This window comes from Heptranchias perlo, chromosome 8 (assembly GCF_035084215.1).
Source record: "Heptranchias perlo isolate sHepPer1 chromosome 8, sHepPer1.hap1, whole genome shotgun sequence".
Taxonomy (NCBI): Eukaryota; Metazoa; Chordata; class Chondrichthyes; order Hexanchiformes; family Hexanchidae; genus Heptranchias; species Heptranchias perlo.
In genome coordinates, this window is record NC_090332.1 from 41408298 (window position 1) to 41422914 (window position 14617).

The 14617-nt window shown below is 40.7% G+C and overlaps 1 protein-coding gene across 1 annotated transcript in view; it reads right to left on the bottom strand.

Moving 5' to 3' along the window:
• Positions 1–1373: 1373 nt before the first annotated feature.
• LOC137324576 (ribosomal protein S6 kinase alpha-5-like) overlaps positions 1374–14617 on the bottom strand; it is a 108002-nt gene continuing 94758 nt past the window's right edge. The window contains exons 12-17 of the mRNA XM_067989018.1: positions 13968–14061; positions 10968–11138; positions 8526–8717; positions 6461–6617; positions 6075–6229; positions 1374–5014 (exon numbers count right to left, since the gene is read on the bottom strand). Of these exons, the coding sequence (XP_067845119.1) occupies positions 4760–5014; positions 6075–6229; positions 6461–6617; positions 8526–8717; positions 10968–11138; positions 13968–14061 (1024 nt within the window). The 3' untranslated portion in view covers positions 1374–4759. The remainder of the gene's footprint in view (positions 5015–6074; positions 6230–6460; positions 6618–8525; positions 8718–10967; positions 11139–13967; positions 14062–14617) is intronic.

Here is a 14617-nt window from a genome sequence, read left to right on the forward strand (position 1 = left end):
GGGAGAATAACCAAGATAAAAATGTTCAGTTGGGAATAGGGGTGTGTGACCACACAACAAAACAGTTTCAGTATGGAGAAGAAGCTGGCCCAAAAATATGCGCAGGCAGGAGGTGGAGGGGAGGCGGGGGTGGTAATGTGACGTTCCGTTGTCCTATGTGCTCCAAAATCACTCAACAGTTTGGGGGAGGCACAGTGGACTGGCTCTCCCACAAACACTGAACCCAGGGAGGGGGAGGGAGAGGGAAGGCCTGGCAGGCTATAAATTAGAATTTTAAAGATAAAATGACTTCTTTAAATATTCCCACCAAGGCCAAGGAAAATTATACCTTTAATTGGTTTGGTTGCTTATTTTTTTTGGATACTTACTGGACCCATTCTGCTCCAAAAATGGGACTGAATTAGATCTAGTGCTCGGGAGCCTGTCATGTAACGTTAGTTAAGAAGTAACGTGTAGGCAGAATACTAAAGTACATTGGAACCCCACTATCGCAAAACAATTTACAGGCATAACTGGTACTGCAGGTAGACATTGTCTGTTTTAAAAAGGATTTTGCCACAGACAGAGCTTGACATAAGAATTTTCAATATATTTCTAAATGGAATCTTGCAACCCACTCAGCAATTTTAATACATAATAGATATATTAAGCATTATAAAACAGTATATCCTCCAACTTACTGTGATCAGTACAATGGGAGATTCACTGGAAATTGTATAATTTCTTTTCGGAGAATATCATTCACATTTGCAGATAATACAACTGTTAACATTGTAGAAAACCTAAATATAAAAAAGTAGGTTTGTGAGAATCAAGTGTTTCTAAAAAACATTTACTTGTATGAACAGAGGTTAAATGAAACAATGTGGCACAACATCTTGTAGCTCCAGTGTATGGCAAGCAGTGCTCCATAAGAGAAGTAGTATGATGCTCTGAATAGGGCTCAGGTGCTTCCCTAGATACAAATGCTGGATAGATTTGTTGTCCTGCGCTAAGCTCAAAGCACCTCCTCCTACATATGAGTTAGAGTGTCTCATGGGATAAGGTTTGCATGCCATCCTCTTAGCTGGGATGGGGCAGGGAAAAATAGAAGAGCAGGGGGACAGAAAATCCCCAAGGGATTTTACAATACACCTTACAATTAATTAATTGGTGGTGGGAATCATTTTACTGCAATGTTAATTACTCGTACTACACCCAGGGATTTTAAATCTTTACACCTTTTATACAATACATTTTCTTTCTCTTGCTTCTGACATAATTGCAGCAAATTTAAAAGATCTTAAAATATTCTGTGTAAATAGTGATGTAGAAATTAAATCAGCATAAAATTCTAATGATAGTGTCAATAAAATAAAAAACATACAGATGAATGTTCTTGAACTAGTTTATTGTAAAACTCACAAGCAGTTTTTTTTCACTGTGTAAAGGAATTCTGTTTAATGAAATGTTTTAATTTCCTGTTTCCAGTCACTTCAACTGAACACATAACTAAATTAATTTACAATTCAGTTTGAACTGCACAAAAAGGAATAAAGCCATGTAAAAATCAAAACAAAGTGTGACATTCTGAGAAAGAGCATATTAGGAAGGTGGTATCTCATTTCTTTACACAAAGCAGCTATGTGATTAACAATTAACAGTCACAGACATACAGAATAGAAAATAGTTTGCAATCAACAGTTAAGAAGATATTCTTTTCCTAGACCAGCTAGAATATTTTACTAAAATAATTCAAAATGAGCATTTAATAACAGTTTAAAGCTATTTTCAAATAAATAATTTCAACAGTTCTGAAGTCTTGTGTGTAATTTCTTATAAAAACCTGCCAGTTTTCACATAACTGGTACATAATCAGAGTAATGGAAACGATTTTCCCTCTAATGAATATGAAATGAAATTTGTTTCAAGAAAATAAGTATTTATTACAGTGGAGTTTTAAAATATATACTGAAGTACAGTATTCACAGTGCATATTTACAAAAAACAAATATACATTGCTTTATTTTAATAGCTTATACTCAAAAACTATTTTGCCCAGTTTATTTAAATAGGTTTCACCATCTACATAATTAAATCCTTGCATCTAGCGCATGTCTATAGCATCAGCCCTTTCAAAGGTGTCACTCCTGAAAGTGTAGCCTTAAGAGGCTTTGCACCCCGAAGTATCACACATCCGTAAGGCAATAACATTTGTAATTGGCTCAAATAACCACTTATCTGATAAGTTACCAATCAAGTATCCGATTGACTAAACGTGAATTAATTGAGAGTAGTAAAAAGTACCAATGAGGAATGAGTGAGCAGGAGAAAATTGAGCAATTAGATCCTTGAAATTTTTCTCAAAGCTACCATTCACAAACCAAGTACCACAAAAAAGACCAATAAAATTGCTGAAACAATTCCTTGTGAATTCCTTCAACAGCTACATTGTTGCCTGAGCCACCCACTGAATAACCCTGAAAAATACAATTTATAATCTAAACACATAAAAACTGAAACACACACAAAAAAAATCTTTCAACTTCTCCATAAAGTCACTCATCTCCTGTTGGAAATCCATCCAATAAGTTTTGCTCTGTGAGGTCTACCCACTTTCAGCTGCATGGGACTTCAGTTCCACCCTCTCTTCACAGCACCTATATTTTCCCTGGGCTGTCTATCCTGAATTTCCTCAGCTTCGTGCATTTGTAAGGTCTATGCCCTTTGCGTGTGCGCTACCAAGTCCAATTCTTAGCATTGCCTCCCTACAAAGACCACCACAAAAGATTCACTCATATAATTGCTTTAAAAAGTCCATGTCACCCCACAGACTATTCCAAAGCCAATTATATTTTAATCTAACACAGCTCCCTCTAATCCCAACAATCTCAGCCTGTACCCTATTTTCTCAAATTCAGGAACAACTTTGACATACACAAAAGTATCTTATTCCAGCTTCGACTGCATGACCCAGTCCATATGCTTTCCGATATGGCAATACTAACTCTCTCACCCCTCAATGCCTCCAGGGCAGGCCTAACCCACCTGCTTCCTGCCCAACAAGACCCAGCTGCTTTACAACAATATTATAGTGAAGCCTGGCACAAGCCAAAAATTTCAAAAATTAAACTGCCATTGGGAGCATGGTCTCTTCCAGGGAAGCATTTTGTAAAATGCTACATCGCTGTGCCCCATGACCAGCCTTTTTGCCTCTTTTTCATGGCTACTACTTACCTCCATTCTGGAAACCCAACCATGGCAACCTGCCACTCCAGAGTTCTCCCACAAAGTCATGTTTATTTTCTCCATGATTGGGCTGTAATATTTTCAACAATTCTAGACTCTAAAGCAGCAGCCTTTGAAGCATCATATTGATAATGTTAATTTGAAAGATTGCCAAAAGTATATCAGGCATACTTAGATGCACCGTGACTGCAGTATGTACCATCTACAAGATGCACTGCAGCAACGCGCCAAGGTTTCTTCGACAGAACCTCCCAAACCCACGACCTCTACCACCTACAAGGACAAGGGCAGCTGACGCACGGAAACATCACCACCTGCACATTCCCCTCCAAGTCACACACCATCCTGACTTGGAAATATATCACCATTCCTTCATCGTTGCAGGGTCAAAATCGTGGAACTCCCTACCTAACAGCACTCTGGGAGTACCTTCACCACACAGACTCCAGCGGTTCAAGAAGGCGGCTCACCACCACCTTCTCAAGGCAATTAGGGATAGGCAACAAATGCTGGCCTTGCCAGTGACACCTACATCCCATAAATGAATTAAAAAAAAAGACACTCACATAGTTCATAAATATCCCATCCTGCTCCCGCACAATGACTACCTGGTGCCCATCTGCTCACCCCAACCCTCCTCTTAATTTTTCCCAGTCCCCAGCCCTCCAAATTGCTTACCCTTTCTCTCCCCTACACCCCACCGAACAGGAAGTCTTCAAGTTGTGATATGATTGTGCCACTGAAGATGTTCATGAGAACAATTTCCTATTCTATGCCTTTATTTCACTCTTTCTGTAGGTCAGACATCAAAACTCCCTGCTAACGTTGAACAGAAAGACAGACATCACACCCAGGCAAAACAGGTGTCGCAGCTACACACAATACAAGCTTGAAATGATTCATCTTCACAAAAGAAACGCACCAGACAATCTGCCACCTCTTCACCATTAAGCTCTTTACTTTTTGACTGTCAGCAACTAGTAGTTATTCAAATTTTCATACTAAAGCTGTTCTTGTAGTATCAAAAAACAAGCTTCATTCTTAGTTTGGATAATGTACGAGAATGCTTTATCATATTTTCAAAACAAATTTGTGACAGTGAAATCTTTGTTAGATTTCTTAAGCCTGTTTTAAAAGTATTAAAAAGGCTACGTACAATCAACAGCTTGCATTTATATAGCGCTTTTGATGGAGAAAAATGTCCCAAGGTGCTTCACAGAGATGTAAGGGAAAAGAGACAATGGGCAAAGGAGGAAAGATTAGGAGGGGTGACCAAAAGCTTGGTGAAAGAGATGGGTTTAAAGGACATCCTTAATGGAAGACAGGGAGGTGCAGGAGAGGGGCTGAAGGGAGTGGGAAAGGAAGGTGCAGGTGGAGAGTGTGAGGGAGGGAGGAGTGAGAAGGAGAGGTGTGTGGAGGAGCAGAGGGATTAAGGGAGGGAATTTCACAGTGTGGGGCCTAGTTCGCTGAAGGTGCAGCTGCCAATCAATCTTGAAAAGGAATAAATAGTTGAAGATTATTATTGCACTAACTAGACAGAAGTATCTTTGAAACTGCTATTCAAGGTTTCAGAAAACTGGAAGATACACTCTGATTTTTTTGCTGGTAAAGGAACTTGGACAATGCCTGTAGGAGATGCTCTGCCATGAGACTGGGATGAGGAAGATACTGAGCTTTCACTAGAGCTGCTCCGAGTCTCTGTACTTGCACTGCTTTTCTTCATCTTTCGCCTTTTTGCCAAGGGAGCGTTTTCAACACTTTGGAGGAAAAATCCTTCTCTCTTGCACTTATTAAAGGCCCAAATAAGAAAATAAGATTTTAGAAAAATAAATTAATTTAGAATAAGCTATCAATACAAGACATGTAACAATATAGGTCATTTTGTAAAGGTTTTCTAGCTAAATGCATTTGAGAACTGTTGGATGATGGCGTTAAGCTAATTTATTTCATTAATAGTACTAACTGTTCGCAACACCGAAAATGTTATCTTGTTCAACCTTGATAACATGGTCAAGGTCTGACATGGTCACATCATAGATGTGGCCAGGTCAATCAATACAGTTCTGATATTAGATGGTTGGTTGAAAACAGGCTCCAATGACAGCTTCTTTTTAGATGCCAATTTTTCCAAAGTTGACCCAGGAAACACAGAAAACAAGGTAATTAAAGTGCCATAAACATTTTTTTGCCTTGCAATTTTCTCCCTTCCCCTCTCAAAAGGTCTTCGACTTTATGCTGGGGTACAATTCGAAAGGTGCCAGGCACCCTCCAGTTCCTCATCCAAGTGGCTATTGTTCATGAACAAATCTAGACAACAGTTGTTACTTGTTTATTCACAGCCAAATCCAATCGTCTCCTTACCCAACATCTACACACATAGATTTCCAGCAGGCCAGTCTTCCCAACTCTAACCCAGGGTGCCAACACCAAATGTAGCATCCCTACTGCTGTACTAGCCAAGAACAGCTACCACAGTACAGACTGAGGATAAAACCTCAGACTTTCCTGATCTGTAGGGCTCAGCTACTCACTGGATAAATGTGCTGAGACACTATGGGGAACCTAGCCTCATTTTGAAAAGTATAGAGAGGCTAGAACCGATTATATTGGGGGATGGGTGGGGAGGGAAATACAGTTACAAGTTAATCTTGACATTTGGGTAGTTTTATTACTATGATATGTGTTTGCTTCACAATCACCAGTACATGACATTTGAAAACCTACAAAATTATTTATTTTTAAAAAAAGAGCTTTGCTTTGGACTAAATAGACAATCTAATGCCTACACATCATTGTAATATTATAACTCAAGATTAATTTGACCAGTTTCTGATTTAAGATCTTACCATAAAAGTAGCCTTGAAGTAGCTGTTGGCAGAAGATTCAAGAATGTTTGGAGACTTCAATGGATCAGATAACAAGTAGTTGCTTTTTTGAAACCAGTTGTTGAAATTTGAGCTGGATAACTTCAGACGAGAGCTTGGATCCACAGTAAGTAAACCTGTTGAGTTGGGGAATTATATGTAGTGTCATTCTAACATTACTTCAAAGCTTCCAAATAACCACACTTAAAAAAAAAGTTTGCTAGTCTATGTTTATATATAAATAATAAATGAACCATTTAATTATTAGCAATCTAGCGAAGAAAAAAGACTTACATAAATGTGTTTTGTTACAGCACTACCTGAGCAATTTATTTGCCCTAAATGGTAAAAGTTGAAAGGCACATTACCTTGTATAAGTTCCTTAGCTTCTTGTGAAACACTGTTCCAGGTTTCTCCAGCGAGTGAAAAGTTTCCCTCCTTTATTATTCTTGTTATTTCATCAGTACTTGATATCACCGTTCTCTGCATACTTTGGAACGGGATCTGTCCCGACAACATTGTATACTAGAATAGAGCAAAATACACATGCATTATAAAGCCCTACGTTTTAAGCAGTGGAGCTTATACTAAAAAATGGGGGTGATATAGGAGGAAGTATCTATTTTACAGATATCCTTTCTAATCAGATGGTTGTTGATTCATACCCTAAAGTTGTTTGACACTTTAGCCACATGTAAACCTTGCAGTAACAAATTAGTCTGGATGCCAAGGGATGCAATATAGCCAATGTTGTCTACGCAACCATCCAAGCTGTTACAGTGAAGCACCTCCCTGTTGTGAGGGGCTCCATTTTTAAGAATGAGAATGGAAATAGGGATCGGGAGAGGTGAAGAAAAGAACTGAGGTTGATTTCCTCCATCATTTTCCAAATGCATTTATCAATAGCCAATCACAACACTGACAGTGGTCTTGGAGCAACTTGTAACTCAGACCACTTTGGCCTCATGTCTAAAATTTGGGTACAGTAGTGTAGTGGTTATGTTACTGGACTAGTAGGCATGGACTAATAATCCAGGGAAAGTGAGTTCAAATCCCACCATGGCAGTTTGAGAATTTGAATTCAGCTTAAAACAAATCTGGAAATAAAAAGCTGGTATCAATGAAAGTGATTATGAAGCAGTCCGATTGTTGTAAAAACCCAACTGGTTCACTAATGTCCTTTAGGGAAGAAAACCTGCCGTCCTTACCCACCCTGGCCTATATATGACTCTAGTCCCACACCAACATGGTTGACTCTTAGCTGCTTTCTGAAGTGGCCTGGCAAGATACTTAGTTGTATCAAACCAGTACAAAGAATTGACTGCAATGGTTCAAGACAAAGACCCACCATCACCTTCTCAGGGCAACTAGGGATGGGCAATAAATGTCAACCTTGCCATTGACGCCCACATCCCGAGAATGTTTTTGCCTTTTAAAAAAAATCAGTCAGTTAGTAACCAGTAACTCCTGCAGGAAAATAAAAAGGAATGAACCTGGGCAACATTTGTATATCAGGATGTTGTATTATTATATATTCAGTCCCTGGAATGGCCTACTTCAAAACTTACACTGCAATACTCCACACTAGTTGCAGATGCAAGCTAGCACTGTAGTAAATACAATAGGGTAAATTAATTGATCTGGTGCTCACAGGAGGAAGCCACACACAAAAAGTTTGAATCAGAGATAGGGGTACAACAATATACCAATGATTCTTTGAAATCTCCCACACACGCTCCCTTTGAGCGTGGCTTCCCCTGGGAGCACAGGGTTGATGAATATACCCTTATATCTGCTGCAACTTAGATTCAAGATAAAAATAATATATTGAAATCAAAGACACAATTGGCATTACAATGACACCATTGCTTTGCTGATCACATCACTGCACCTTTGAGTATAAATCTGGTAAGGCATCTTGGTTGACCCTTTCATGGGTTGCCGTGCGCCATTAAACAAATTGTCATATTTTCTTTAACTTAAATTTTCTGCTCATCAAGGTGAGGGATGTTAGTGCTGGGAAATGGAACACCGTTTCCCATTTTGATACCCAGTGTCAGGATTGATCAAGGATTGTGCAAGGCTCCCTCTACTCTGTCCCAACACTGTCCCTAAACTTCACCTTCAGGGGTTATATTAGTCTAAATTTTATATATCAGCTATTCTTCATGGCCTGTCCAGGTGTAACTACAATTTTGTGTTGATTTTTGATGTGGAATTGTGCTTAAGATGATGGATCTAGAATTCCCAAAAGTATTTTACTAAGCACCTTTACAAGCAGGAGAGAGGAGAAACTTGGATTTCAGTCCTGCTCAGATTGATGAAATCCAAATCTCACAAGTAAAAGGACAGTCATTGAACATACTGCAACAGTGATTCTCCCTTCACAAATGTTTTAATGTTACACAATTTACAGGCATTTTATATACTTACTAGTATTACTCCAAGGCTCCACAGGTCACAAGACTCATCGTAACCATTTTGCTTGAAAATCTCAGGAGCTGCATAATGCAAAGTGAAGCATGGGGTCTTCAATGGCTGGTTGTCAGAAGGCTTAACTCTTGCAAACCCAAAATCTACTATTTTGATTGTTGCATCATCATTCTGGTCAGCAAACAAAATATTCTGTTTACAAAAAAGAAAACAACAGTAAGTGTATTTCTTGCATTGGTTAATCTTTTAAGCAGTTGACTACAATAAAAATAAAGGTGTTAATATGAAAAATGAGATAGGTTTTTTATTAATTAAAATTCTGAAGCATTTCTGGCACAAACTTATGTACACTTGTTTGACTGTGTCGGTGTTGAGCTTTAGTTTCTTTACAGTATGTTTGAAATCTAGTCAAAAGAAGTCATGCACATAGTATACATTAAAATGTGGTGTTTTGATATAATGTAAAAGTACTTAAACAATTAAAATCAAGATTTTTAAAAAATTACCTGGGGTGTACCATACAAAATTAAATAAAATTAATGAATCCTTTTAAGAATTTTAAATATGGGAATTGGTTCATTATAGTGATAGTACCTTGGACTCTCAACTCAGATTCAACTAGTGTTCAACTAGATTTCTCTAGTTAGGCAATTTGAATCAGTGCTTAGCTGTGCTTACAGATGTCAAGATGAGGGTGCAGAAAATAGCACTACTCTCAACTGATAGAAATGCACACTAATTAAGTTACTAGATGAACAAGTACCATATTAGCTGGCAAAGAAAAGAGCTTCTTATTATTTGATGTCATGCTAATATGATTAATAAAGTGTCTAAATGCACTATAAACATAGTGCCACTGCATATTATGACAGCAATATATGATGATATGGAGTAGAGTACAACACCACTGCAGATGAAGTTCACAGCTGTCTTCAAGGAGTGCACAAGAATGGAAACACCCAAATATATTTTATCATCTATTGGAAGACACCTGGCCTCCACTCATCATATCCGCTGGCAACAGAGCTGAAAATGGAGTCTCAGTGGAGTGGAGTAAAGGATGATGGAGAAGACTATATTGACAGATCTAGATATTTTATCATTTCAACAATTAATTCCATTCAATTACAAAAAGACACAGAATTATTGCTGGGTTTTCTCCATCAGAGGATGATAGATCACTAAGATATGCTGTTTTTCTGGGATTTCTGTGGTTCTTTCACCAAATTCATTGCGGATTAGCATGGAAATTCAACCCCGAGACATCCGAGAGGTGACCTTATAAAAGTGTACAAGATTATAAAGAATTTGAAAAGGTAAATCTGGAAAGTTACTTTAAATTAAACTGAGTAGAACAAGGGGTCATAGGGTTGAACTTGTAAAAGGTCATTCTAGGACTGACCACAGGAAGTTCTTCTTCATACAAAAACTGATGAAAACATGGAATTGACTCACAGATATAGTAGTGGAAGAAAAAGCCTTGGAATCATTTAAGAACCAATTGGATGCTGCAACAAGGGTACTTTAAGGTTTTTCTGGATGTATGAGCTGAGATGCATCAAATGGCTTCATCATTTTTAATTATCCTATGATCTTGTGAAATCTTTGTTGTTTTTATAGGTATATTTGTGTTGCTAGTCTTCTACTATTTTCATTTGCTTCTATGTAATTTAATTCTTACAAATAAACCTGATTTATAGTTTTAGTCAGAACAATACAATCTGACAGTGTGTTGGCTTTCTGCCTATCAGAGGGAACAGGAGTGCATGGAGGGGAACTCATGAGACTTCTAATGCAAAATATCCTGGTGATAGGATAATTGGTCAATAACCAGAGGACACAGATTTATGATTAATGGCAAAAGAACCAGAGGGGAGATGAGGAAAACTTTTTTTTACACAGCAAGTTGTTATGACCTGGAATGCATTGCCTGAAAGGCTGGTGGAAGTTGATTCAACACTAATTTTCAAAAGGGATTTGGATATATACTTGAAAAGGAAAAATTTGCAGGGCTGTGGGGAAAGAGCATGGCAGTGGGACTAATTGGATAGCTCTTTCAAAGAGCCTGCACAGACAAGATGGTCCGAATGGTCTCCTTCTGTGCTGTGATTTCCGCTCAACTAAAAGGAGTGTGCTATTTGGGGTGTTCCACAGACTGTCCATGCTGTGAAAAATAAACTTGTACAGAATGTTTTACCTATAATCATGAGTAGATTAACATTTATTTGAGGGTGAAAATTCTTCATTGATGTCACTGTTGGTCTCATAGGGAAGCATGTCTACTGGCAATTGTGAAATTCTGCATACCCTTTAATTCTACAGGTCATTTGGGAATCATTTAATTTCATAGATTAGTACCAACTGATAAAAGCAAAACTTGGGTTGGTACTACTTTCCAAAATTACAACAGAATTATTTGAAACATTGCGTTCATGAATATACCTCTGGCTTTAAATCTCTGTGCACAATTCCAGAATCATGCATATAACGAACTGCAGACACGAGCATGACCATAATTCTGCTGGCTTCAGATTCACTAAAGTGCTTCCTCTTTTTAATGTGTTCCAACAATTCACCTCCTTTCAACAACTCCATAACCAAGTACGTATGCAACTGGGGGAAGAACAAAACTGAATGATTGTGGAAGTAGAAATCAATAATGACATCATCACACATATCAAACGCAGAGTTTTAGGTTTTTAATTTTTACTGGTTTTATTACTGTGGCATGAGAGTTTAAACATGGAATTTACAAACACAGGGGGCCCGATTTTAGCAGGGCTGCGGGTTCTCGGCGGATGGGCAAGCGGGCGCGTGAAATTAGTCAGCTTCCCGCACAATCGTAGCAGGCAAACCACTAATTGGATCCACTTACCTGCTCCTCCGGGTTCCCCGCTGCTGATCTGCGCGTCGGGCGGGCTGCACATGCGCAGTAAGATCTGTCAGCTGGAGGTGCTCTATTTAAAGGGGCAGTCCTCCACTGACAGATGCTGCAACCAATAGCAAAGATGACTGCATGGAGCAGCCCAGGGGGAAGGCTGCTCCCAGTTTAATGATGCCTCAATACATGGGGTGAGGAGGAAGGGGAGGACAGAGATCTTCCACCCGGCGGGCGGGAGGAAGCGGCCCGCCTCCGCCACCAGGAAGGCCTGGCTCGAGGTGGCAGAGGGGGTCACCTGCGCCACCAACATATCGCCCACCAGCACAGTGCAGGAGGCGCTCCAATGACCTCAGTAGGTCAGCCACAGTGAGTACAAGTAGTCTTTCCCCTACACTCCGTCTGCCACATCACTGCCCCCACCCCACATCTCCTTCGGCACTGCCAACACTACTCTGTCACATCACCCCTCATACCCACTCAAACCCCATCCTCATCTTACCTGCACCTACTCACCTCGCCAGTACTCACCCCGCCACTACCACGCAACCCAATCCTCATACAATCTCATGGCTCTATCCCATACTCACCCTCTCGTGCATCTCTCTCACGGCCAGCCTCACTCAACCTGCCACCACCTGTGCTGCAGCCACAGGGCATGCATCACATATGTGCAGTAGGCAGCGTAAGGCAAATGTGTCGTGAGCATGAAGGGGATGCACAAGGGTGTTTGAGGGTTTGTCGTGGTTGTTACTTATATTGAATTTCAGAACAACTCACATCACACATTATATTGGCACCACTACTGCCATGTCTTCGCGAATCCTTTCCAGTTTGTGCAATAATGCCCGCTCTTGGGTATCACTATGAGGACCCACCACTGATGCCACCCATTGTGTCACTGCAGAGTGGGCGTAGGTCTATTTGCAGGGCTCTTCTGCGTAGACGACTGAGAGACATCGGCGATGTCCCCGGTTGCACCCTGGAAGGATGCGGAGGAGAAGTTCGGGAGGGCAGTGGTGACTTTGACAGCGACAGGTAGGAAGATGGTGCACGGGCCAGCCAGGAGCAGCTCGGCATGAAAGAGGCTGCAGATGTCCATGGCTACATGTCGAGTGACTCTGAGCCTCCGTGTGCACTGCTGCTCAGAGAGGTCCAGGAGGCTGAGCCTCGGTCTGTGGAACCTGTGGCGAGGGTAGTGCCCTCTGCGACGCATCTCTCTCTGCGGTAGCCCTCCCTCCTGCTGTACAGGTGGATGTGTCACAGCACTCTGTTGTGGAGCTCCACGTGTCAGAGGTGGACGGCGTGGATGGCGAGGCTGGTGATGCTGTTCGCCCTCCGAGGAGGTCATGACTGCAGCTACGGCGGCCCCCATCCGCAAGATGTACATCTGAGGGGGTCCGCAAGGTAGGTACACGTCTCCGGACACCGGGGTAAGTGTGCAGGTTGGTGACTTTGACCGTCAGGAGGAGCGTGGTGGAGGCCAAACTTTGTCCCAAGTGACAGAGTGGCCTCCTGCAATGGGTGAGGGTCTCCCCCACCCCCCACCTGTCAAATGGACCTTTGCAGCTGCCACAGGCTGACAGCTGCAACAAGTCCATTCGAGCTGGGAGTGTTTCCCCCAGTGTGGGAAACAGTCCCATGTTGTTCAAAAATCCCACATAGTCCCTTAATCAGGTCAGTTAATGACCTGAAATACCTAACTAAATATTGTCAAGTGGCATCCCGCTGGCTTTAATTGCCTGCGGGATTCCCACCAGCGGGGGCTGCGCGCGCACGCCGGCGCATCTGCGGGGAACCCGGAAGTGGGTGGGATCGAGGCGGGATCCGGTCCCGCTCCTGGATTTCCCGATTTTCGGGGCCCCCCCGCCGAGAACGCACCTGATAGCGGGTGGTAAAATCGAGCCCAGGAAGTTAATAAGAATCTGAACTGTTTCATAGAAGGAAATTTAAAATATTAAAATAAATGTGATTAATTGTATACAATGGAATAAGCAATAATCACAAATCAGTGCTAATGCAACATTAGTTGACCAATTCACATACCATCTGATGTACATGTTAACAGTATACTGACAGATATAGCACTGGCAACAATTTTGTGATCCTTCACCTAATCTCAATTTTAAAAGGCATGGCACTTAGGGATTTGTGGCTTGTAAAGCAGACACTCTTGCACAAATGGTTCCCAATTCACAACATCAAATAGTGCAGCTGGCCTCCTGTGATTTTTTTTTGACAATAGATTTTATATGCCAATTGTATCTTTAAAACAGGTCAAAACATTATTATTGTAAACACAGCTGTAAGGATGCATAGTTGTTATCTTTGATAATATCAAAGCCAACTTTTCCTAGGAATTTGTGTCTAGTAGACCAGAAATTTGAAAGAAAATACTGTTTGAGAAAGATAAATTGTCAGAGAGAACCCAAAAACCCATTTTCAAAAAAACACAGAAAATTTAAATCAGATTAAGTTTATAATGGTTAACAAGTAAGTCAATTGTTACTCTTCAGACTGTTGAGATGTTAGATTTACTTGCAGTTGTTGTGTTGCTATTGTACCTGATCGTGGTAAACTTCATTTAGTTTAATAATGTTGGGATGGGCCCCCAAGAGCTTCAGTGCTGCAATCTCCCTCTGTGTATGGGGCTCCATTCTAAAAGAAACATGGAATGTTAGGAGGATTCATATTCTACAATTGCAAGGAAGACACATCATAATGGAGTTTATTGTTCAGAAACATAATCACCCAAGAATGATGAGATCACAAGTGGATTATGAAAGGTGTTCCTCACTCAAAGTGAAAAAAAAATGCTAGGCCCAATCAACTGAGCAGACAAGTGTCAGGTAGCCCTTGAAACATAGGAACATAAAAACAGGAATAGGCCATTTAGCTCCTCGAGCCTATTCCACCATTCAATGAGATCATGGCTGATCTGTGACCTAACTCCATATAAATCGCCATAGCCCCATATCCCTTAATACCTTTGGTTAACAAAAATCTATTAATCTCAGATTTAAAATTAACAATTGAGCTCGCATCAACTGCTGTTTGCAGAAGAGTGTTCCAAACTTCTACCACCCTTTGCATGTAGAAATGTTTCCTAACTTCACTTCTGAAAGTCCTGGCTCTAATTTTTAGGCTACTGAGTCCTAGGGCCCGATTTTACCAGGGGTGCGGGTTCTCGGCGGGTAGGCCAGCGGGCGCGTTG